Source organism: Condylura cristata, unplaced genomic scaffold (assembly GCF_000260355.1).
Source record: "Condylura cristata isolate star-nosed mole 26May11 unplaced genomic scaffold, ConCri1.0 scaffold00004, whole genome shotgun sequence".
In the NCBI taxonomy this organism is placed as follows: domain Eukaryota; kingdom Metazoa; phylum Chordata; class Mammalia; order Eulipotyphla; family Talpidae; genus Condylura; species Condylura cristata.
Window position 1 is genome coordinate 15,027,851 of NW_004567105.1, and position 22,861 is coordinate 15,050,711.

General features: G+C 40.1%; 1 protein-coding gene across 2 annotated transcripts in view; it reads left to right on the top strand.

Moving 5' to 3' along the window:
• Nucleotides 1–22,861, top strand: part of NTN4 (netrin 4) — a 100,898-nt gene continuing 78,037 nt past the window's right edge. The window contains exons 1-2 of one of the 2 annotated variants that reach the window (XM_004675796.1): nt 1–247; nt 3,230–3,759. In XM_004675796.1, the coding sequence (XP_004675853.1) occupies nt 193–247; nt 3,230–3,759 (585 nt within the window). In that variant the 5' untranslated portion in view covers nt 1–192. The remainder of the gene's footprint in view (nt 248–3,229; nt 3,760–22,861) is intronic. The other variant, XM_012720697.1, reaches the window with a different exon arrangement.

Consider the following 22,861-nt stretch of genomic DNA (forward strand, 5'->3'; position numbering starts at 1 on the left):
CCCACCGCCCGCTCGGCCCCCGCCCGCGGCTCCCTGCCGCCAGCGCCCACTGACCGAGCCCGGCGTCCCCGGAGGAGGAAGACATAGAGCCCGGGCTCTGCCCGAGGACTGTCGGCGCTCCATCCCACAGCCGAGAGGGCTCGGCGCCCTCCCGCACCCGCCTGGCCCGGGTCCTCCCGGCTCCGCCCGGCCATGGGGAGCTGCGCGCGGCTGCTGCTGCTGTGGGGCTGCTCCGCGGTGGCCGCAGGTGGGTGGTGACGCTGCCGGGCCCCCACCTCCCCTTCCCTCGCTCCTACTGTTCCCCACCTCGGATCGGGGGTGTAGGGGAGTGTGGGCTGGGCGCGCCGAGCTCAGCTCCCGAAGATGAAATGAGTGGCCATGTTCCGCCTCCTTTCCCCGGGCTCCGCACTTTAAAATACTATTGATTTTTTTGCAACTGCGATACACACGCGCCTGGATAAACCAATATCCTGGGTGCGCCCTACCCGAGATACCGCCACCTTAGTTTCTTTCTCGGTTGGGCTTGTAAAAAAACTGCCTTTCTACTTGGTGAGGGAACAAAGGACCAAGCTCGCCATCCCCCGGCACTTCATGGCCTGGGGAACGATGGGGAGGGGTGGCCCAGCGACCCTGGGCGCGAGTGGGCCGGGGCCGCTCTCTCACGGAGAACCACCGCCGTGGTCTCCGACCTCATGCTGGGTCCTAGGGAACCAGGTAGGGACACCTGGGGTGGGGGGAGTGCCCTCGCGCCGGGCTGCGCCCGAACGCAGGGAGCCCCGGGGCTGGGACGGTAGGTGGTGATCGCCCCGGGTTGCACTGAGCTGGCTGGCCGCCCTTGAGGAATTGGTACCCTGGCCGAAGCTCCGCGGGAGGTCGGAGGCGGGTCTGCTCCCAGTCTCGGTCACTGGGCTGCCAGCAGAGGCGTCGTAAGATGCCCTCTCCCTTCTGGCGCAGCCCTTGGCCACCCGCTCCTAGGTCGCCGGTTCTAAATTTGGGCGCTCCTTCTGCTCCTCCCCCTCCCTCCTGCGGGTCACCTGCTTTCCAGTTAGTCCTAAGTGCAGCTTAGAGTGTGAGGAGGAGGAAAGTGAGGGACTCTGCGGCCACAAGGTTCTTTGCTAGTATTTCTCTTGTTCCAGAAAGGAGAGCGTGGGATGAAGGGACCATTGGTAGATAGAATGCCTTGGCGTTCGTCTTTCTCCCTCCTCCAGGCTTCTCCCACTCGCCCCCCCGAGATCCTGGCAAGCTGCGGAAAGCCAGGCTTTAAAATCTGCATCCCAAATGCATCCAAGTCAGAGGAGCATCCTTGTTTATAGCTGGATGTCACTTTCTCAAGGGTTCCCCAAGTTTTTGTCTGACTAATCTTTCCTAGACATCTTACTCAGTCGGGGCGTTTAAAATTATTCAGTACTGTCTTCAAGAAGCCTTTAAAGGGCTAAGATTTTACTTAAGCCTTCCTACCTGTGCATCCCTGCATTCTTGGATGCATGCTGCCCCAGCCACAAAGTGAACTTTAATAAACCTTTCCCTTTTCAAACCATGTTGTGGCAAAACATACAAGCAATCAAGAGGTTGTAAATAAATATCACAAGGCAAGTGTTTCAAGTCAAAAATACTTGTACGGGCAGTATATGATTTTCCCTGAAATGCCTTACAGGTGAGTCATAGCACATTGTGTGTTTGGGTGATCCTGGCCATAGCAGCTGCTGCCCCAGCTAATCAGAACAGTAGCAAATAGAGTGCAGGCACAATGCACACTTGAATTTGACATTTGAAAATATGCCCAAGGAAGCCCTTTATTTTGGTTGCAAAGGTTATGTGAGGCTGGTGACTGTCAGTGTGTGAGATGTCTCTGTTTTAGAGTAAGCTGTCATTGGCTTCTCCAGCAGTACAGTGATAACAGTTCAGAGGTGCACGCTCTGAAGAGGCAGAAACATTCAATTAGCCAGAATTTGGGGCTTGACTTCCTTTTCCATCTTTTCCTCTCTGTTTTTACTTTTAAAATAGGTGATGTTGCCTAAAGTATTCATAATTAAAATGACAAACCCAAATTAAAGGATTGTAATATGTAGTCAGAGTGTTGATAAGTGGATAATGTTTATCATTTTCAGTAATTCTGAAATGTTCAAATCTGCTGGACCTGTCTTTGGATGGAAGCATGTGTTTCTTTAAGAAAGTGTTTTAGTTCACAGATTATGTTTAAAGGTGCTGTTAGTGTCTGGCAGACTGTAAACATTCTTCTGTTAAGCAAACAAGTAACTACTATACAACCTGTCACAGGTAGAAGTACTCAAGAGGCAGAGAGCGTGTAAAATAAACTTTTCTGACATTTGGCAGTTAGAGGGTTTTTCCTAGTGATATTTACCCAATATTAAAAATGGAGGTTGAGTGTCTGAGTTTCAGGGGTCTTGTGCTTTGCCTGCTTCAATGATATCCTACTGTATACTTATTAAATATTAAATACTGTATACTTACTAAATACCTGCTTTTCCTGGAGAATATACCCCTTCATATTATTTATTTTAAAATAAAATAGAATTCCGGGCCCTCCCTGGTGGTGCAGCAGGTTAAAGCACAGCACTAACAGGCTAAAGCCACTTCAGCTTCCTCCCCAGAGGTGACCCACATGGCGCAGCGGACCTCTCCTGACCCGCCCGCTGCTCCCCTCAGCAGTGTACTTCATCAGTCAGCCTGTTCTGCTCCCCACTCTGTCTCTGGTGAATCCTTTCACTGCCCCTGCACCCCCGGCCTGCACCCCCGTTCTGTATGTATAAATAAATCTTTAAAAAAATAGAATTCTACATTTCCTCCTTACTGCATTTCCACGATCATGTCAGTTAGTGCTAAGGACTCAAATTATATTTGAAAGACTACATCGTTCTCATATTATTTAAGTTTTGACTTTGAAGACAAGAATATTTCCAATATGGACAACATTTAGAAAACTAAGTACTTGAAAAGTTTTAGGCCAATTATCTTTACCCTAATATTTCCATTTCCTTTCTCTTGCCTTTTTCCTGAAGTGATTCTTCTCTTTTATGAGAATTTTACATCTGAACACACACATGCACACTTAATACAGAATAATATTCATGCTTAAATCTGGGAGAATTTCCTCCATTAAAAGTCTCAAATTCTTTGGGGATAACTTGACTAGGCAAGGTAGACTGGATAGACGAAAGAGCTTTCCAGCTGGATTTGTCTGGAGTAACATATGCTTTCCCTTGTCTAGGGCTGACTGGAGTAGCTGGAGCCAGTTCCCGCTGTGAGAAAGCCTGTAACCCTCGGATGGGAAATTTGGCTCTAGGGAGAAGACTCTGGGCAGACACCACCTGTGGCCAGAACGCCACTGAGCTGTACTGCTTTTACAGCGAGAACACTGACCTGACCTGTCGGCAGCCCAAATGTGACAAATGCAATGCTGTCCAGCCTCACCTGGCTCACCTGCCAGCTGCCATGGCGGACTCGTCCTTCAGGTTCCCCCGCACGTGGTGGCAGTCCGCTGAGGATGTGCACAGAGAAAAGATCCAGTTAGACCTGGAAGCTGAATTCTACTTCACTCATCTAATTATGGTGTTCAAGTCCCCCAGGCCGGCAGCCATGGTGCTGGACCGGTCCCAGGACTTTGGGAAGACATGGAAGCCTTACAAGTACTTTGCAACTAACTGCTCGGCGACATTTGGCCTGGAAGATGATGTTGTCCAGAAGGGAGCTATTTGCACTTCTAGATACTCCAGTCCTTTTCCATGCACTGGAGGAGAGGTAAGAGCACATCTTTAACTCTACACTGTCAGTGAAGTAGAAAAATGTTACCAGCCCGCATTTTTTTTTTAAAGGGTGAAGGTGTACTTGTAGCAACATGAATGAAATTAGAATTTCTCATGAGCTTTATTTGTCATAAATTATTTCCCACCCTTACACTAGGATGTGTAGTCATTTTCAAGCTGATTGTCCACTGGCTGGGTTTAGTCAAAATTCTAAGATTTTAATGTTTGTTTGTTTTTTTTTTTTGTTTTTTTTTTGAGAAAGACTAGACACACATCAGCACTCTACCTGAGAAGGTTAAAAGGCTCTTGATTTCTTCAGGTAGTACGGCTGCTTGCTGTGTTTCTGCCACAGCCAGAGTTACTAAGACAGCTTGTTCCTAGAGTGCCCAGCTGGTATCTTCTTAAAACTGTTAACATAAATAGGAGGTAAATAAAAACAAAGCCAAAAGAGAAAAAAGCCTGTTTGCCAGAAGGCTATTTTCTTATGACAGTAGTGTTTTACAGTTAAGATTCAGGCGTGCCTAGCAAACAAAGGATGGTAATTCCTTTTAGGATGGACATTCTTGGAACTCAGAGACACACCAGTTCCAGCACAGTGTCTTGGATCTGTTCTGGGCCCAAGATTATCTCATTCTCCTTCTGGAAACAACCGCCATAGCTACTTGATCCATTTCTGTGTGGAATGTTCTTTTCGTGGCTTCCTATTTCCTTATACCTAAAGGGGAGGCAGCCCTGTCCCACTGATGTGGATGTGCCTTCAAGTACCACCCCAATTAAACATGCAGAGAAAATTGGGTGAGAGGAAATTAATAGAATATGCTTCAACATGTAGCACAAGAAATATCAACACTGAAAAAAAGAAGGGAGATATTCTTCCTAATTTTAGTATATATGTGAACCTATAGACAGGATAATTTTTTTTAATTTAAAGATTTATTTATTTATGCATACAGAACTGGTGCATCAGAGGGGCAGGGGTGGTGAGCGGATTCACCAGAGACAGAGTGGGGAGCAGAACAGGCAGACTGACGAAGTACACTGCTGAAGGGAGCAGCGGGTGGGTTAAGAGAGTTCTGTTGCACCCTGTGGATCCCTCCTGGGTGGGGATCGAACTCATGCTGAAGTGGCTTTAGCTTCTTAGTGTTGTGCTTTAACCTGCTGCGCCACCAGGGAGGGCCCCAGGATAATCGGTTTTAACTAGGGGTGATTTTTGCCACACTCCTCACTCCCTTCTGAGGGACATTTGGCATTGTCTGCAGACATGGGCAGAGGGAGATGGGGAACACTACTGGCTTTTAGTGGGTAGAGGCTACTACCCACTAAACTTTCTGTGTGCACAGAGACAGCACCTCTCTCCTATAGCCATAGTACCAAGGTGAGGAAAGACTAGTCTAGTTAAATATATACCCAATGCATGTGGTATAATGGCTATTGAGACTAAGATAAGCACTCTTCTAGCTGTCATTCTCATTATTAGTCATGGACTCCCTAGCTGGCTGCATTTAGTAAACATTTATTGAGCCTCTACTATGTGTCTACTGTGCTTAGTGCCACTAATTCTGCCTTTGGGTTGGAGCGATGCTTGCCAGGATCTTGTTGTAAATGTAGGTTTGGGAGTTCTAGCATAGACACACATTTTGCCATATTATCCAGCTACTCTTGTGTGCACTCTGTTGTCACGAACAACACTGCTGCTGGCATCAGGACCAAGAAGGATGTGGCACATGTAGAACGATGGCTGGATTCCATTCTTTGTTGGGGTCCCTCAAGTTGACTTAACGTTGTAAACCTACTCGCACCCTGTCATGATGGACATTTTTAAAGTTACCAGGACAGGAAAGAGACAGATACATGAGCTCATTGTTTTCTTATGGGGAGAATACTTTGTGTTACAAACACATGAATGGCTGGAACTCTCAGATTGCTTTGAAACTGTTCCATCGGCTCATATTGGCGCCCTGCAGCTCAGTGCTCCTGGGCCACGTGCATCCATGAGGCTAAGTAAAAAGACAGTTCTGGTAACCTGATGGCAAGCATGCTCACTTTGCAAATATCACATTGAATTTGTTACAACAACCCAGAAATAACTTAGAGATGATTAAAGTAACATTTACTGAGCCTTTGGTGGAAGCAAACTCTTGTCTTCTTTGAAACAAAGCCACTTGTTATCAATAATGCTCACATTAAATTTCAAATAGAGAGCACAATTTGTTAGTTATTTTAATTTACAGTAGCCTTTTATATCCCGTTAAATTTTTAAAAATTGTGGTTATTTTAGCAGACATACTGAAGTGTCAATGACATATTTTACTCTATGCAAGTGTGCCTGAGTTCCCTCTGCAAGTATACATTAACCATCATAGAATATCATCATCTCAGAGAGGACATTTGGGAAAACATCTTTTCCTCCTGAGTTAGAGAATCTTCCTCAAAAATAAATATCAGAGAAAGCCTCCCTGGAAATGATTATTGCCTACGTTTCCTATGACACTTGGGAATATAAATTAGTGCTAAGCTACCCATTAGTTTTTTAGTGCAACTCTATACCATCACTCTCCATCTTTGTAAAGTGAATGGTCATAAAAATAGCTAATGTAGTTTCAGAACAGTAGACTCACATTCCATTTGTCATTTATTATAGTACAATAGATCTGTAATTTTCTTCATGCTATATAAGGGTTCTTAGAACCTCTCTAGGTCTTCCCTACTGGTCAGTCTAACACAAATATGCCCCAGAATTACTTTGTTTCCAGTGTTCATTCTAAAATACTTTTTTGGGTTTTGCGGGCTTTAGCCTGTAGTTTCATGTCTAAGAAATCAGATACTTCCAGCTGTAGAGTTGAAGGAATCTGTTATCTGAATGAAAACTTGAGGCATGTAGATTCCAAATTCCCCCCAGAAGAAATTTTTTAAATCAAACTTAAATTTTCTATACAGAACTACTCTCTAAACTACTCCCAGTTTCAAAGAATGGGATGATGTGGTTATCCTAAAATATGTCTCCTGGATAGCAGAAGAGATTGAGATTGAGATTGTCCAACAATTTCAGTTTGTGAGGTGACAGAATGAGGACATAAGTCTAGTATTCACTCCATAAAAGTGTGGTCTCTCTCCATCATTACCTCCCAGGAACTGCTAGCAGAAGGAGACACTCCTATCTCTTCTCTTTCTCTCACAACTTGTTGCTGTTCATTGGAATATGAGATGAAGGTAAAAAAGAACTTGCCAAGTAGTCTTATCCTAAGCAAGAATGTCCTTTGAGATGTCAGTGGTGTTCTGGGAGTAAGTTTCCATGACCAAATTAGACTGGAAAACACTGACTTGGTTTAGCAAAAATAAACATGATAAATATATCAATATTCTCATTATGCACCCTGTATCCCCAAGTAGGAAATACATAGGATGTGGCATCCCCACACCTACTTGTCCATGGAACCCTCTTCTTTGCATAATTCCAATGACTGTTTTTTGGGACTCCAGAGATTCACAGAGCACAATTTGGGAAAAGCTGGGGGAGGGAGGTATTATGTGCTCCCCAAATCCTAGTAAAAGCACAGATGAGGGAAGTGTTTAAGGAGATGTTTCATTTATGTAATACAGCCTGAAACACTAATGTCAAGTGCCTCCAGTTTATAGTACTTTCCTGTATACATGAAATTTGCTAAGAGGGTAGGTCTTATGTGTTCTCACCATTCACACACACACACACCACATGTAACTGAGGTGAGAGATGTGTTAGTTAGCTTGCATGTGGTGATGACTTCACATGTATGTGTGTGTCAAATCATCAAATTATAAACTTAAACATACCGAATTCTTTACTGTAAAATATATCTGATTAAAAGAAAAAAGGTACAGACAGACCTGGTGCTTGGCATGATTTCACATCAAGACTCTGTCAATTGGGGACTTAGTCTCGATTTAATTAGAAAAGTAGAAAATAATAACCTTGGAGCTAGAAACTAGATTAATCAGGTTTTTTCAGGATGTAAAAAAGCACCCTCAGATTACCTCTGGATACAGAAAGTAGAGTGAAGTGGAAGGAATGTTGAGCCATTGTAGGTCCCACACAGTCCGGTCGTATGGAACTGGAATTTTGATCATCAGTATTTAACAAACAGCACCTAGTCCAGTGACGCTAAAGCATTATGATTATTTAACTCTAAAGTGGTATGATTATCATCTCCCTAGGTGTGAACATCACTTACTTCCTGTTCTACTAGCTTGCTACTAACAGACCTCTATTCAAAACTGGATAGCAGCAAGTCAAAACATACAAGCATTTTATTTCTTTCAGAACATTTTAAATACATAACTCTTGAAGGAAGGTGGAAATAGAGAGAAACCAAGAACAGAGGGAGTAGCTGGGTCTCAAAAGAAGTGCTAGATAAGGATTGTTAAAGAGGATAAGGATGCATTGGTTTTATTTCCCTTTGCATTTAATACATTTCTTGGGTCACACTGGATAATCAATATATCTGAAACTGAACAAATGAATGATAGACAGGTAGGGCAGGAGGATATCCTTAATTGATACAGAGGGAGGAATGAATATAAACCCGAGTAAGAGATCGGTTCAGAGCTTTAGTTAATGAGAGGAAGTTGAGCTGGTAGAAATATAAGTTGTGGTTAAGAAAATCAATGGATGCAATATCTTAACTGATGTTTATTCATTCATTTATTCAACTATTCATCAAATACTTCTTTGAGCTAGTTTGTGTCTATCTTGTTTTGGGTGCCGAGGCTTTAGCAGTGAATCAAAATGATTTTTAAAACCCCTCTATCCTCAGAAAGATTAGGTAGTGGGGAGAGGTAAAGAGGGAGGTACGAATAATTAAGTAAAATATATAGTAGATCAGGGCCCTCCCTGGTGGTGCAATGGATTAGGACGCAGCACTGCAGGCAAACTTGCTTCAATGCAAGTTTGATCCCCAGCCCCCGAAGGTGACCCACATGGCACAGCAGACCTCTCCTGTCTTGCCTGCTGCTCCTCACAGCAGTGTACTTTGTCAATCTGCCTGTTCTGCTCCACACTCCTGTCTTGTGAATCCTCTCACTGCTCCTGCACCTCTGGCCTGTACCCCAGTTCTGTATGCATAAATAAATAAATAAATAAATCTTTTACAAATATATATAGTAGATCAGAGTTTGATAAGTACTCAGGAAAATATAAATGGGAGGCAAGGCGGAATGCTGGCCAGATGGGTTTGCGCTCTTTAAAACAGATGGAAGGATTTCTGGTTGAGGAGAAGACAATGACAAGAACTGATTTCCCAGCAAGTTTTCAAGAATGAACAAAATCTATAATTAAGAGTTCCATTTCTTTCAACATATAGATATGGGAAAATGAAACTGTGTATTAAAATGACAAACATTGGTAACAAATTCCTCTTGCTCTTGTTTCTTAGGATGAGGGCAGTTGAAAAGGAACTCTTAAAAGCTTCAGTGAAAAAGCACATGACTGATGAGTGATCTGAAGAATAGAGGCAGTTAAATGGCTTGACTGTCATTATTCAGCTGAAATTCATATTTGCTGACATCTTTTTTTTAAAGATTTCTTTATTTGTGCATACAGAACTGGGGTGCATACAGGCCAGAGGTGCGGGGGGGGGTGTGTGTGTGAGAGGATTCACCAGAGACAGAGTGGGGAGCAGAACAGGCAGATGTACTGAAATACAGTGCTGAGGGGAGCAGCAGGTGGTTCAGGAGAGGTCTGCCGCGCCATGTGGGTCAGCTCCCTGGCTGGGGGAATCCAACTTGTGCTGCAATGGCTGCAATAGCTTCATTGTGCTGCACCCGTTTGCTGACTTCTAACCCAATGCTATTCTTGCAATACTAGTTTGCAATTCCTTTGGTTAAGCACAGTGGTTTTAAAGACACTATCTACATATCAATTTGTATATATGAATCTGTTCCTTTCATTTGTCATCCTTAGAATCTACTATGTAAGCAATTCAATGTGACATTTTATGAACTTAGTTCTTAAATAACATTAGACAGCACATGATTAATTTCCCAAATGTGTTGTGTAGATAATATACCTTTTGAGATTTGAGTTTTTATTATTTATTTAGGTCATTAAAAGGATTGTGTCTCAATACTGCATGATAGTATTGCATGAGTGTGCAGAAAATAAGTTTCTTATCAGGTTTTTGCAGGTATTTAGGTTTAAAATGGACTAGGCAATATTTCAGATTTTTTAACTTCAAAGAAAAAAACCAAGTAATACATTAGTAGAAAAGCTTTCTAAGCAGTCCTCTTTGGTTCACTACTTGTCTTCTTCAGTCTCTGAAATCTGCCTGTGTCTATTTCTGCAGCAGCATCACAAGTGGCCGCTAATAACAGCAATCTCCTGTGCCAAGCCTTCTGTAGAGTGCACTGCACCCCTTAATTCTCACAGGCACTCTGGCTATTGGGTACCCATGTTACAGACCAACTGAGACTTGCTGAATTGAAGCAATTTGATAGAGTCAAATCAGTAATGAGCTACCCTGTGTCAAACCTGAAATTATTGCTTTGCCTTGAAATTATCTATAACATGAGGCTTTATTATAATGCCAACTTTTTTTTTTAAACTAAAATTAAATTGCTGTGATAAGTATTAGATTTGTATACAACTCACAGTATAATTGTAATATGGTTGCATGTACTTTACAGAAATTACTATTTGTGATTATTAGATAGGAAAATTATAATAAGTAAAAGACTAAACTTAATGTTACCAATATCATTTAAAATAACTATACTGAGTGAAAATCATAGTTCTTCAAAATCATTTTGCAAACTTTTTGATTGGTTTATTTTTTGGAAGAAGAATACTTTTTATCTTCTTAAAGAGATTGAAGTAAATTTTCTAATTAGGGTCTTCCCGGGTGATGCAACAGGTTAAAGCACAGCACTGCAAGCTAGCTGTGGCTGCTTCAGTGGGAGTTTGATCTCCAGCTCAGCCCCAGAGGTGACCCACATGGTGCAGCAGACCTCCCCTCACCCATCTGCTGCTGCCCTCAGCAGCGTACTTTGATGATCTGCCTGTTCCGCTCCCCACTCTGTCTCTGGTGAATCCTCTCACTGCCCCTGCATCTCTGGCCTGTACCCCAGTTCTGTATGCATAAATAATCAAATCTTTTTAAAAAAAATTTCTAATGACTGTGGATTAAGGTCTTGCTTTGAAGCAGTCTCAGCTCTAATTTTGTTGAACGTCCCTGAAAATATAATGCTGTATCCATTTGTTTAGAGAGCTTTGATTATTCACACCCTGGAACTAATCTCTTCCTGTAGGAGTGGACCTAGACATTTATAACATCAAATTTCAAAAACAAAAACAAAAAAACCACCTTTAGTTTAAAGCGAATTCATAGTATGGTTGCCAACTAAAATTATTTAAAGAACAATATCCCCCAAAAGTAATATACTTTGATTTGTTCACTTGAAAGGTTGGACTTTTTCCCTCCAAAAATAGGTTCCTTCCTGTTCTTTAAAAACTGTTTAGCATCTTTTTGCTTTGCATTTGTTCAATTTGATAGCTTAACTGCTGATATTTGGTTAAAATATTCTGGAAGGCTTTCAAAATCAGATTTTAAAATGCTGACTTAGTAATGAATGCTGCTTATTGAAAAATGAAGGTTCAACCATAAAGAGCAGGCAAGAGGCAGGTACATGGAAGTCAGATATACCTGAGCATAGAAGGATGCTTCCCAGCAAGGAAGGAGAACCCTAGAAATCAGCTGAAGGGCACTAGGACTTGAGGATCTGTAATGTGAGAAAAATGATTCACATCAGAGAATATGAAAATTATTGTTTTGATCAGTAGTCAAAAGTGTTGTAAACTTGTGACTATAACCTCTCCCTCCCCCGCAGCCTAGGCATTCGGTGTCACTCACGTGTAACTATTGTATAATATCATGCCACTTATCTCTCCTACTCTATTAGTGTTTACTCCTTAAGGAACTTTGTCCCTTCTATTGTATTGGTGTATGTGGCTCCCAAGCCACAACCTTTGCACCTAGCACAGATCCCTACAAAGCATAAATATCTAAAATACATTTACTGAATTATAGGAAGATAGCTATAAACAAACAAAAAAAACACTTTTATTATCTGTGTTGGAAATTACACATTTCCTAAGAACTGATCCTTCCAAAGTAGCCCTGATTGATCCCTTCTTTGTACAAATCTTTCTGAAGTATCTCATTGGTATTAACTCTTCAAGAACTGGGGTTACAAGACAACCTCACATCTAAGTATGAAGTGCTGAACAAGGTAAATAAGTAAAATATATAGAATGTTGAACCACAATAAACATAAAAAAAAAATAAAATAGGAATGGGACTAGCAAGGATAAGGTGTTTTGTGCATTTAGACAGAGATGCTCGGGAAAGCCTTGCTAAGACATTAAATAAGGACCTGATGCCCTCAGGGCAGCCAGGATGTCAAGGTGAAGTACAGTAGGTGAGGACAGAGGTCTGAGGGATAATGGGGAGGTGCTAGAGATTATGTGGGGCCTTTAAATAGTATCCCTTTTCACTCTCAAAGAGTTCCCAATTTGTACCATAAGTTACTATAATGTTATTGGTTTTAAATTTGATTGATAATAGGAAGGTTTTAAGCAGAGGGATGATCTATTTGATTTATATGAATAGAATCACTCTGACCGGTGTGTTAAGAATAGACCAAAGAAGGAGCAACTAGCTAGACGGCTCTTGCAGTAATTCAGCTAGATGAACTGTGGCATGGACAGTGGGTGGAAATGAAAATAGTGAAAAAGTGGTTGAGTTCTTGTGGTTTTATACAGTGAACATTTAATAACAGGCTGGATGTAGGGCGTGAGAAAGGAGAGAAGGATCTTTTTAATGTGAGCACTTGGAAGAAGAGAAGAACCATTTCTGAGATAGAGAAGACTAGGGGGAGCATTATTTGGGGAGGAATTTCAGGGGCTCATTTTTGGATATATTAAGTAGGATTTTCCCAGTAGAACTAAGTGAAGATACTGAGTAGGCAGATGGGTCTGTAAGTTTGGAGTTCAGAGTAGAAGTCTGGACTAAATATACAAATTAGAGAGTCATCAGCATAAGGGTGATATTTAAAACCATGAAACTGGATGAGATCATCTAGGAAGTGGGTGTGAATGGAAAAGAGGAAGGTCAGAAAGTTAAGCCCCACAAGGCTGATACTTAGTGCACTGATGCTGCCATTACCAAAAAACATTTCTGCAACTGCCAAGGCTATAGGAAAACCAGTCTCACCAACCTGTGGGGGCCAACCGTTGTTTAATGAAGCAGTAACACGAATCTAATAATGTTGACTCACCACAGTCAAAACAGCGGGTGCAAATTCTAAAACAACAGAGAAGAGGGAGGCGTGAGAGCTGCGACTAGGGTTTTCAAAAGACAAAGCAAAACAAGTAGAGAGAAGGGAAAGCACTAATGAATAAAGAATGATGATAGAAAAGGAAGCAGGAACTGAAGAAGGAGAAATATGACTTTGAAAATACTGTATGAAAGAGAAATGGTGACTTTTGGGGTCTTCGGATTTTGGGATAAAAGGATATTCCACTTCATACTCACATATTCAACTTTTCTTTTCTTTTTTTTTTTTTGAATCAAAATTCCAGCTATCGGAGCAATTTTTTGAATGCCTGTGGGCCATCACAATACTGAAAATTAACTGAAATATAGCATTGGACACATTTTTTCTGCTTTGTGTAAAATTTGATTTGAAGAATATGATAGCATCTAGCACAGGAGCTATTTGAGGCATTGAGTTTAAAAAAAGCTTATAATGTCACAATTTCAAAAAAATTCTAATTAATACTTCTTGTATTAATGTTTGGTGGTTTTGGAAGAGTAGAGAAAAATCAATACATAGAGATCATAGTAGAAAGGAGTTTCTGTTTGGGACCTTTTGTTTACATCTCACTTTATCTCTAAGAAACAAAGTCTTGGTTTCTCAAGTAAACGAACACAAATCAAAACATTGACCTTTTTTCTATTTCATATTTCTCTTTTCCTAACCTTCATGTAACTGATAGAGGAGAAGAAATCTTTGCAGGTGTCAAGCTATGTTTGCTGTCACTACTTTATAACATTGCCACAATACCTAAAACAAACAAAAATTATGAAAAATATTCAAATGCTTTCTCCATGACATCACATTCATTTGTGCTAACATTGTATCTTTTGGCTACTTCTATTATAATAATGTATTATAATATATTATTCTATTATATATTCCTTCTATAATATAATTATTTTATTATATATTCCTTCTATTACATAATAGAAGGAAAAGCCTTCTATTGTACATTTGAAAATTAAATTGAAAAGAGAAAATATGGACGCTCTTGAATAGTCTTTAATCTCCATTTAAAATGACTGTTTCATTTTATTTTAGTCAATCTGACCCTGTTGAGGTCTTCAAGGTTTCCCATCTGTGCTTTTTTTTTTAAAGATTTATTTATTTATTCATACAGAACTGAGGTACAGACCAGAGACGGAGGGTGAGAGGATTCACCAGAGACAGAGTGGGGAGCAGAACAGGCAGATTGTGGAAGTACACTGCTGAGGGGAGCAGCGGGCGGGTCAGGAGAGGTCTGCCACGCCATGTGGTCACCTCCCGGGCAGGCGGGAATCGAACTCATGCAGAAGTGGCTTTAGCTTCTCAGTGCAGTGCTTCAACCCTCTGCGTCACCAGGGAGGGCCCTCTCATCTGTGCTTTTTATGATGGATGCCTATGCTTCTCTTCTATCCTGTTTCAATAAAGCCCTCTGACTCACCTTCACCTCCAAATAGAAAGCAAAAGTAATTGGACGGTCTTTCCACCTAGTGTTCAATTAGAAGAACCCGGCACCTCACCTCCAGGAAGCCTCATCCTTGTTTCCCATCCAACACACCTAAAGAAGTGCGTTGTTCCTCCTCCTGTAACCACGGCTCCCTCTCTGATGAGTCTCAAAGTTCAGAAGACTGTAAGCCCAATGTTGGCTACTTTCTAGGAGAAAGGAGCTAGTGAAGAAGTATAGTTTGCAAACACAGCAAGTCAGAAATAGGGAGCACCCTCCCGTCTTCACCTGTGCTTGCCCTATCAATTCCTATTTGTTATTTATGGCCGTTTTTCCTTTTAGATTTTCACTTATTTCCTCAAAGCATCCAGTTATGTCACATCAAGCCACACTTTATTTTTCTTCTCAGCGCAAAGTCCTTACTTGTTTGCAAAACAATAAAAATAGAAAACTGGACATGATACTTAGCCTCCCCAAGACTTTTCTCTCCCAAATCTTCAATTAGTTCTTTCAACTACATTGCTGCCCCCTCCTTTTCTTTTTCTTTCTTCCTATCATCAGCCAATTCTAGACCAATTCTAATGTGTATGGTCCTATTACTTCATTTGCATAGCTGAACTGTACTGGGCAAAATAATAACACAATAGTACGGAGAGATGCCTCTACAAATTTATGCTTTCCAGTCTCAGTTTGGCTTTCAGTCTTCCCTGTAAATCATTTCTTCTTCAGCTCTCTTTCATCCTTGCAGTGATTCTTTCCTCTCACTAAGAACCTCCTCATGCCTTTTGCTTAGATAAAGACTGCTTATGGCAGTCTAACTACATAAGCATCACTGTCAAAGCCAAAAGGCCCATCAAGGCGATGGCTGATTTGCAACTCTCTTCTTTCCTTCATTCCGTTTTAGTTGTTCACCAGGTCCTATCCTACTACACACCTGGAGTCTTTCTAGAGTATGTATGTTTCTCTCCATCCCTATTGCTACAAATGATGGTGCAACCTGTGTACATTTCAGTCTGTATACATACCAATATCTTCTTGAATGTTCTTTCTAATCTTTCTGGCTTACTCCCTAATCTGTTCTCCATGCCTCACTCTGAAGTTTGTTGTTAAAATACAAAATGTCACTTGCCCGCTGGGGAGTCTTTCAATGACTGCCCAGTACTCTCATATTCCAAATTCTTTAATGTGGCATGCTAGGCCCTTTCTGAATGCTCTGTGGCCCCATCTCCCATCGCTGGCCCTTACACTCTGTTGCCTTGCCTTGGAGCTACTTGTATTGCTCCAAGGTGCCACGCTCTTTGTCAACCTGTGACCCTCTAAAGCGTATGCATATGCTTCCTTTTCCGGATACACTGCTCCCTTCCCCAGTGCTGCCTCTTACTCAGCTAAATTGTCACTCAAATATACTTTGGACAGATAGATAAATTGACATTTCCTACTTACCCCTAAGGATTTTGCTTAAATTTCACTTCCTCAAATTCTAGGTTACATGTACTATCCATGTGCATCACACACATGCACCTGTGACACATGTTGACCTTCATCATAAAATTTATTGCATTGTTTTGTGAAATTTTAAGGAACTCACAACTCTGCAACAACATGAATCAAATCACATTGACTGTCATAATTTCTAGAAACACTGCTTTAGCACCTAACATGCTGCCTGACATATTCAATAGGTATTTAGCAAATAAATAGATCCTATGGAATTATTCTTGTTAATGTTATCAGTGATAACTACTACCTTTTGTGGTTTAAAGCCTTTTAGGTAGAGTATCAGATATGCAGACACACTAAACAAGCTGCTTGAAAGGTAACTGGCTAGTTGCTTCATAAGTTAGTCATTTAGGATGACAGGTCCTATGCAGACAGTTCATCAGGATAATTTCCCAAGGACAAAGTCATAAATTCCATCTGTTTACAAACCCAAACCAGAGGTCTTTTCCTAACCCAAGAAGGAATGGCACAAAGGATTTTGGTTTGGATGGAAACATATAAATTACTATTTACATCCATAAATATCTATTGCTGCCTCTTGGTAGAAGTTGCATGTAAAGGTTAACTTGGCAATTTAAGCATTTTTTTTTTACCACTATCATTCGAAATGATTGAGTAGAAGACCTCATGCTTAAGCTTCTGCAGTGTTTCCAGCTGGTTCCTCACTACAGTGGCTGTGTTCAGTGCAAGGGTAATTGTTTTGTGATTCTGGAAAACAAGCAATCATCTCATGACACTGCCTCTGGACAAATTTGTGCAACTATTTGCTTCGCTCAGATAAACTGCCACACCTGTTACTCCTTCTCCCTAAGAACTGCTATTTCAAATAAGCCAAATCCAAAGAACCTGCATTTCTAGAGTTGGGAGGTGAAACTAGCTTTGGAGAAGGACATTTAGATAGTATTTTCCTTGACAAAACAAACAAAAAACTTCAAAAGTGAAACTTGTAAGCTATGTCTCTTCCCAGTTGCCACCACTTCACTGCAGTGTATTTTTTGCCTTCAAGGGGTTCAAAGAATCAGACTGGGAGGTTTAAACTGCTATCTCTTGAAGGTTGCCTAACAAGAAGGTACAGAAAGAAATCCCTTGGAAAAGTGCACATGTATAAGGAGAGTCAACCTCAGAATGGCTGAAGTGTTTGGATGGGTAGGGAGTAGGGGAGAGCTGGAAGTGGGTGACTGGCCCTGGAGGCTCAGGTCAGATTTTAGAGGGTCTGGAGTGTCAAGTATTTTGGAGTCGATCCTGTGAAGAATGAGGTCAATCAACAGTTCTTCTGAGTATGGAAAACATAATCAGAATTGTTCAAGAAAAACACTCTAGGAGTGATGTGAAAAATTCTTGAGCAAAATTTATGAGCTGAAGCTTAATACTGATCAATATAAATTACTTTTTTTAAGAATTAGTTGTAATACCACCAGAGAAGTATGACTTGGTCATTCTCGTGGAAAAGACCTGAGGGTTTAGGTTGACTGTAATCTCAATGTGAGTCAACAATATAGCATGACTGCCAAAAAAAACTAATGCAATTTGGGCTGCGTTAATAGAACAATAATGTTACACAGAGAGAGAATAGTCTTGTTGTATTCTCTAGTCAAGCATAGTTAGAATATTATGTTGAGGTCAGGATATTACTACTTAGAGAAAGCTGAGTAGAACTGGTGAAGTCTATTAGAAGCCTCATTATATAAGAAACAATTAATTTAGACTATTTTGCCTATGAGAGAGGATTTATAGATGTTCAAGAATTGTTAACATTCTTCAGATGTTTGAAGAGGGATTAAATGGACTCTGATACTTTCAGAAAGCAAGAATTATATGACCAAAGGAAGACTTTCTTAAAAATTAGATGTCTCCAAAGACAAAGAGAACTCTCTTGAATTTCTCATCTCATGAAATATGTCAGCAACAAAGTTGAATGATTCCCAGTGAGAGATGTCAGAGAGGATTTGTGTACAGATTCAGAGGTTGTCTTATACCCTTTATTTCCCATTTACCTCTGAATATACAGATTATGCCACAGAGTAAGCAAACGATTTAAGACACTCCTTTACTTCCTAACTACTCCAATGGTGGAGATTTTAGACTGGGCTTTGTTGGGCTAGATCTTCCTGCCAGCTATGCAGGAATGCTAGATTTTGTTGTAATCTTTTTGGGGAAAATCTCATTTCTTGCTACTGCAAGGTGTGTGGTTCTTTTTACTAACCACTGAACACAAGTCACTTAAGTGCCAAAGAAAGTAGAGGCAGGGGGAATTCTTTGATAACATTTTATAATTTACAATACTGCTGGATACTGTGTGGTAGCTCAAGTGTAGGAACTAGAGTCCTGTCTTGTGCATCACCAGGTTCTGGTGGTTCTATCTCTTATCCTTTGTCACCACTTTGAGTTCCTTCAACTCACACCCACACCTCTGAAGTTAACTAAATGGTTCTTTCTTTATTTTAGGGGCCTTAGATTCCTCCTTTGTAAATTAAATCATTGTGGAAAAGAATGACATAAAGCATATATAAATGTGTTTATAAGTGGCTAGACAGTATATAAATGTTAATTATTAGCAATGATATAATAATTCAGTTACCTTGTTAGTGAGGTTCATCTAGTCATTCAACAAAATATTTGTATGCACCCTATCTGTCTAGCACTATTCTGGCCTCTGGAAATATAGTAGTAAGCAAAAATAGACAAAAATGCATTCTAAAGCCCAGGCATCTACTTACAAATAAATTTTTTGAACACATAGTTGGTTAGAGACTTTTTGTATTAAGTGGTCACCTGTCAATATTTCCAGAAGTATCCAGGGCTACATTTTTTGCATGGTACTTTCATGACATCAATCTTTCATAGTCATTTATTTAATAATAGATAAAGTAAATTTAAAAAAATTAAATATTTTTCATAAAGCAATCATCTTTCTAAAGAAGCAGGGATAGGCTGTATGGAATTAGTTTGAAGAAAAATAAACAAATCAGATATACAAAGGACAATTCATGTCTCTTCATTTCTTATTTAGTTTTATATATCTATTGTGAATCTACAAATTCTTTTAAAACTATATTATGAATGTCAAGTACAAGATAAGAAACTAAGTTTTAAAGATATTTTTAGATGGCAAATGTTATGGTAAGAGACAAGTATGAGCTTCAAGAAAATTTTCTTATCAAAACTGAAAAAAATGTGCCCACCTACACTTTGTTGGTATTTCAGACTCATGAAGGAATTTCCAAGTGACACTGGTGAGAGGCTGGCACTTCTGTAGTGAACTCAGCCAGCAAGCAGAGTTAAGTTCTTGGCTCTCCACTGGATCCCTGCTTAAATTAGCTTTTACCTTTTGTTAAGGATAATCTCCATGATTTTGTATGAACGGTTTGTTGTTAAGATTGATGGACTTCAAAAATAAGATGCTTGGAAAAAACCATGGAGGTCCTGTTTAAGTTAATCATGGAATTATAACATGTTTAAAAGAACATCAGTTTGAAATACTGTCACTGGAATTTACACACACAACACCTGGACACACTTGTTTTCCAAGAACTTTGTAAAACAGGCACTAGACATGTATGGAAATTCACAGCCAGGTGTTCAGTAATGTATGATTTCTGCTTTTTCCTCTCTCCCTTTATGGACAAAGGTATTTAGCTACTTCTAGAAGGTGAGTGTAGCCAGGAGGCCATGTTGTGTGGAGCTGGTAACTGGTACTTCCCTCCTGGACCCTTTAAATCTCTCAGTCAGTGCCCAGCAAGTCGCCCTCATCCCTTTGTTTAGGGAGATGGAAGGTGGGTACTTGGAGTAAGGGGAGCATGGAAGGGAACCAATTATGTTTCACATGAAGCTCCTGGATATTTAGATTTCTTCAGACTCCTTAACACCCCACCCCTTTGGTGCCTCAGCTTTACCTACCAGTTTGCATGTCAGTTTTGTTGGTGAATAACCATAAATGTTATTTTCTCATCAACTAAGTAATGCAGTGACAAAGGTTATGAAAATGAGCAGATAATGCCACAACATTCTATTCAGAGATTGAGTTATTCTGCCATTCTCTTTTCCATCTCTCAAAGTAATAATATTGGAACAACCTTGCCTCTCTATCTTGCATGTAGGAGATGAGTGCCATATTCTCAAAGAATAAATTTTTTCCCTTTCATACTACTCTCCAACCATCCACTCTACTTCTTCCCAAATAGTTGTATTGAAAACACTAAACGTCTTTTAAAATGTGGATATATCTATTAGATTATAGAAATGCCTTTGAAATGTAGTTGGATTTTTTAAAATGGTAAAATTGAAATAGAGGCTAGAGTTTGCTTGACATCTTATAGGGAGGAATATAGAAGATATTGTCATCAGTGGTTTATTAATATAAATAAAAGGTCACTTGCTACTTAGAGTGGCAAACGGTCTAGAAATTATGTGATAGGAGACACTACAGATTTTTTTTTAAGATTTATTTATTTATTCATACAGAACTGGGGTACAGGCCAGAGATGCGGAGGGTGAGAGGCTTCACCAGAGACAGAGTGGGGAGCAGAACAGGCCAACCGAGAAAGTACACTGCTGAGGGGAGCAGCGGGCGGGTCAGGAGAGGTCTGCCACGCCATGTGGTCACCTCCGGGGCAGGCGGGAATAGAACTCATGCGGAAGTGACTTTAGATTCTCAGTGCTGTGCTTTAACCCGCTGCGCCTCCAGGGAGGGCCCGACACTACAGATATTTTACCTAAAGAATGAAAGCTAAAATTTGAAGGACTTCCTTATTGAAAATAGACTGACCTTGTTTAGAGCAAGACCAGTGTTAGAAGTCCCAGAGGACAGATCTTAGTTTTCCACAGTGGAACTCTTTGATAATGAGAACCACCAAAAAGTTAAGCATGCTACCTAATGAAGGTGTACAGTCTAGTAGAGAATAAATGGATATCAGCTATTCTAAAAGAAGTTCCTTCATTGAGAAATTGGGTTAAGTGGCCTTTGTTCTCTTCTAATTAAAAAAAAGTCTTGAACTATTTCCTAACACCACTTTGGATAGAACTCAATTTTCCAGAACTGAGGGACAACTGAAATCTTATGCAGTATTGATTTTTATATGCAGTATTGTCCAGAGTATCTAGTATAGTGCCTAAATACGAAGTATTTCCTCAACACGAAGTGGTTGAATTAAAAAAACAAGTGATTACTTTACCAAAAGCTTAATGTCACTAAAGGTTAATGTCACGTAGACCCAAGATTTTATCTTATTTAATCACAACTTTGTCATCATTTAGAAACAAAAATAACACTGATGAAAGAGATACAATTAGAGGTTTTATTAGCAGAGTTTGCAATCTATCCAATGTTTTTCTTTTCTTATCTAAAGTATGAAAAAGAAAAATTTTTTAGAAGCTGAAAGGAGATTTTATTTGTTGAACTGATTCTTCTTTAAGTTCATTATTTCCATTATGGGTTTTCCTGCTTTGTAAACCCAAGCCGTAAAAGCATCCTGAAAAAATTCTATACTTCCAGTTCTCTAAAATCTCTACTCTGGTGCATAAGAAAGCATGGACTACTTTTATAGTATTTACTGTTTTCTATCTTCATGAAACATAAATTAGGCTTCCTAGTTTTTCATTTGAACTAATTGTTCTTCATTACATATAGAGGAAAGTAGAGAAAATAATATCGGCTTTTTACTTTTTAAGCCATTTACTGGCCTCTGTATCTCTTCCTTAATTCAACTCTTGCAGCTAATCCTTATACTTTAAACTAGAACTTAATGGGGGGGAAAGTATGAGAATCATCTCTTTTGGGAAAAATTTTCCTAGTGGCAATTAAGACCTACCTTCAAGGTCTCTTCTACAAGTGAAGGACAAAGTGGCTCTATGCTACCTAGCACTATAATAATAGCAAATATTTGCCTGTGGTTTAGGGGAAAGTTGGAAGGTTCCTTTGAAGTTTATTTGTTTGGTAGCCAGGATCTCCCCACACTAAGCATAACAGTATTTAAAGTTTGATTTTTTAAAAAAATCTTTATCAAGTGTTTTTTGGTTGCTACCAATTAAGTCTCTTGAATGAAAGGTGAAAGCACATTGTAGTGTAATTTTGTATTTTGGAAATCCCCCAATAGGCACTTACATGTTCAACAGGAAAGCTAGTTTTAAAGTCAGACTTATTGCCAACTGTGGTTTTCTGTGACACCCAACCAGGGAAAGCATTTATTTAGGATATATACAATGTTTATATAAAATATACATATATTATGTTTATATACATATCTACATTTTTATAGGGAAGATTAATTGAAGGAGGGAAATGATAAACAGAGGAGGGAAATGATTTTAAGGCCTTTAACATGAAAAAAATGGTTGAAAACTTTAGCCACAGTGGATAATTTTATTAGCATATGATCTTGTTAAGGTTTAAGAGTTTTCCTTCTCTTAAAAAGACATTAATGGAGGCCCTCCCTGGTGGCGCACCGGGTTAAAGCACAGCACCGAGAATCTAAAGCCGCTTCCACATGAGTTCGATTCCCGCCTGCCCCGGAGGTGACCACATGGCGTGGCAGACCTCTCCTGACCCGCCCGCTGCTGCCCTCAGCAGTGTACTTCGTTGAGCTGCCTGTTCTGTTCCCCGCTCTGTCTCTGGTGAAGTCTCTCACCGTCCCTGAGCCCCTGGCCTGTACCCCAGTTCCGTATGCACAAATAAATAAATCTCTAAAAAAAAACACATTAATGGAAAAAACTATGTGTTTACAGGAATGTAGATATAGTCCAGTAGACTACTGAATGTCAACAACTGAGTATTCATGGCTTATCATTTTCCTCGTGTGAATAGATTTTATAGGTAAATTGGAAAACT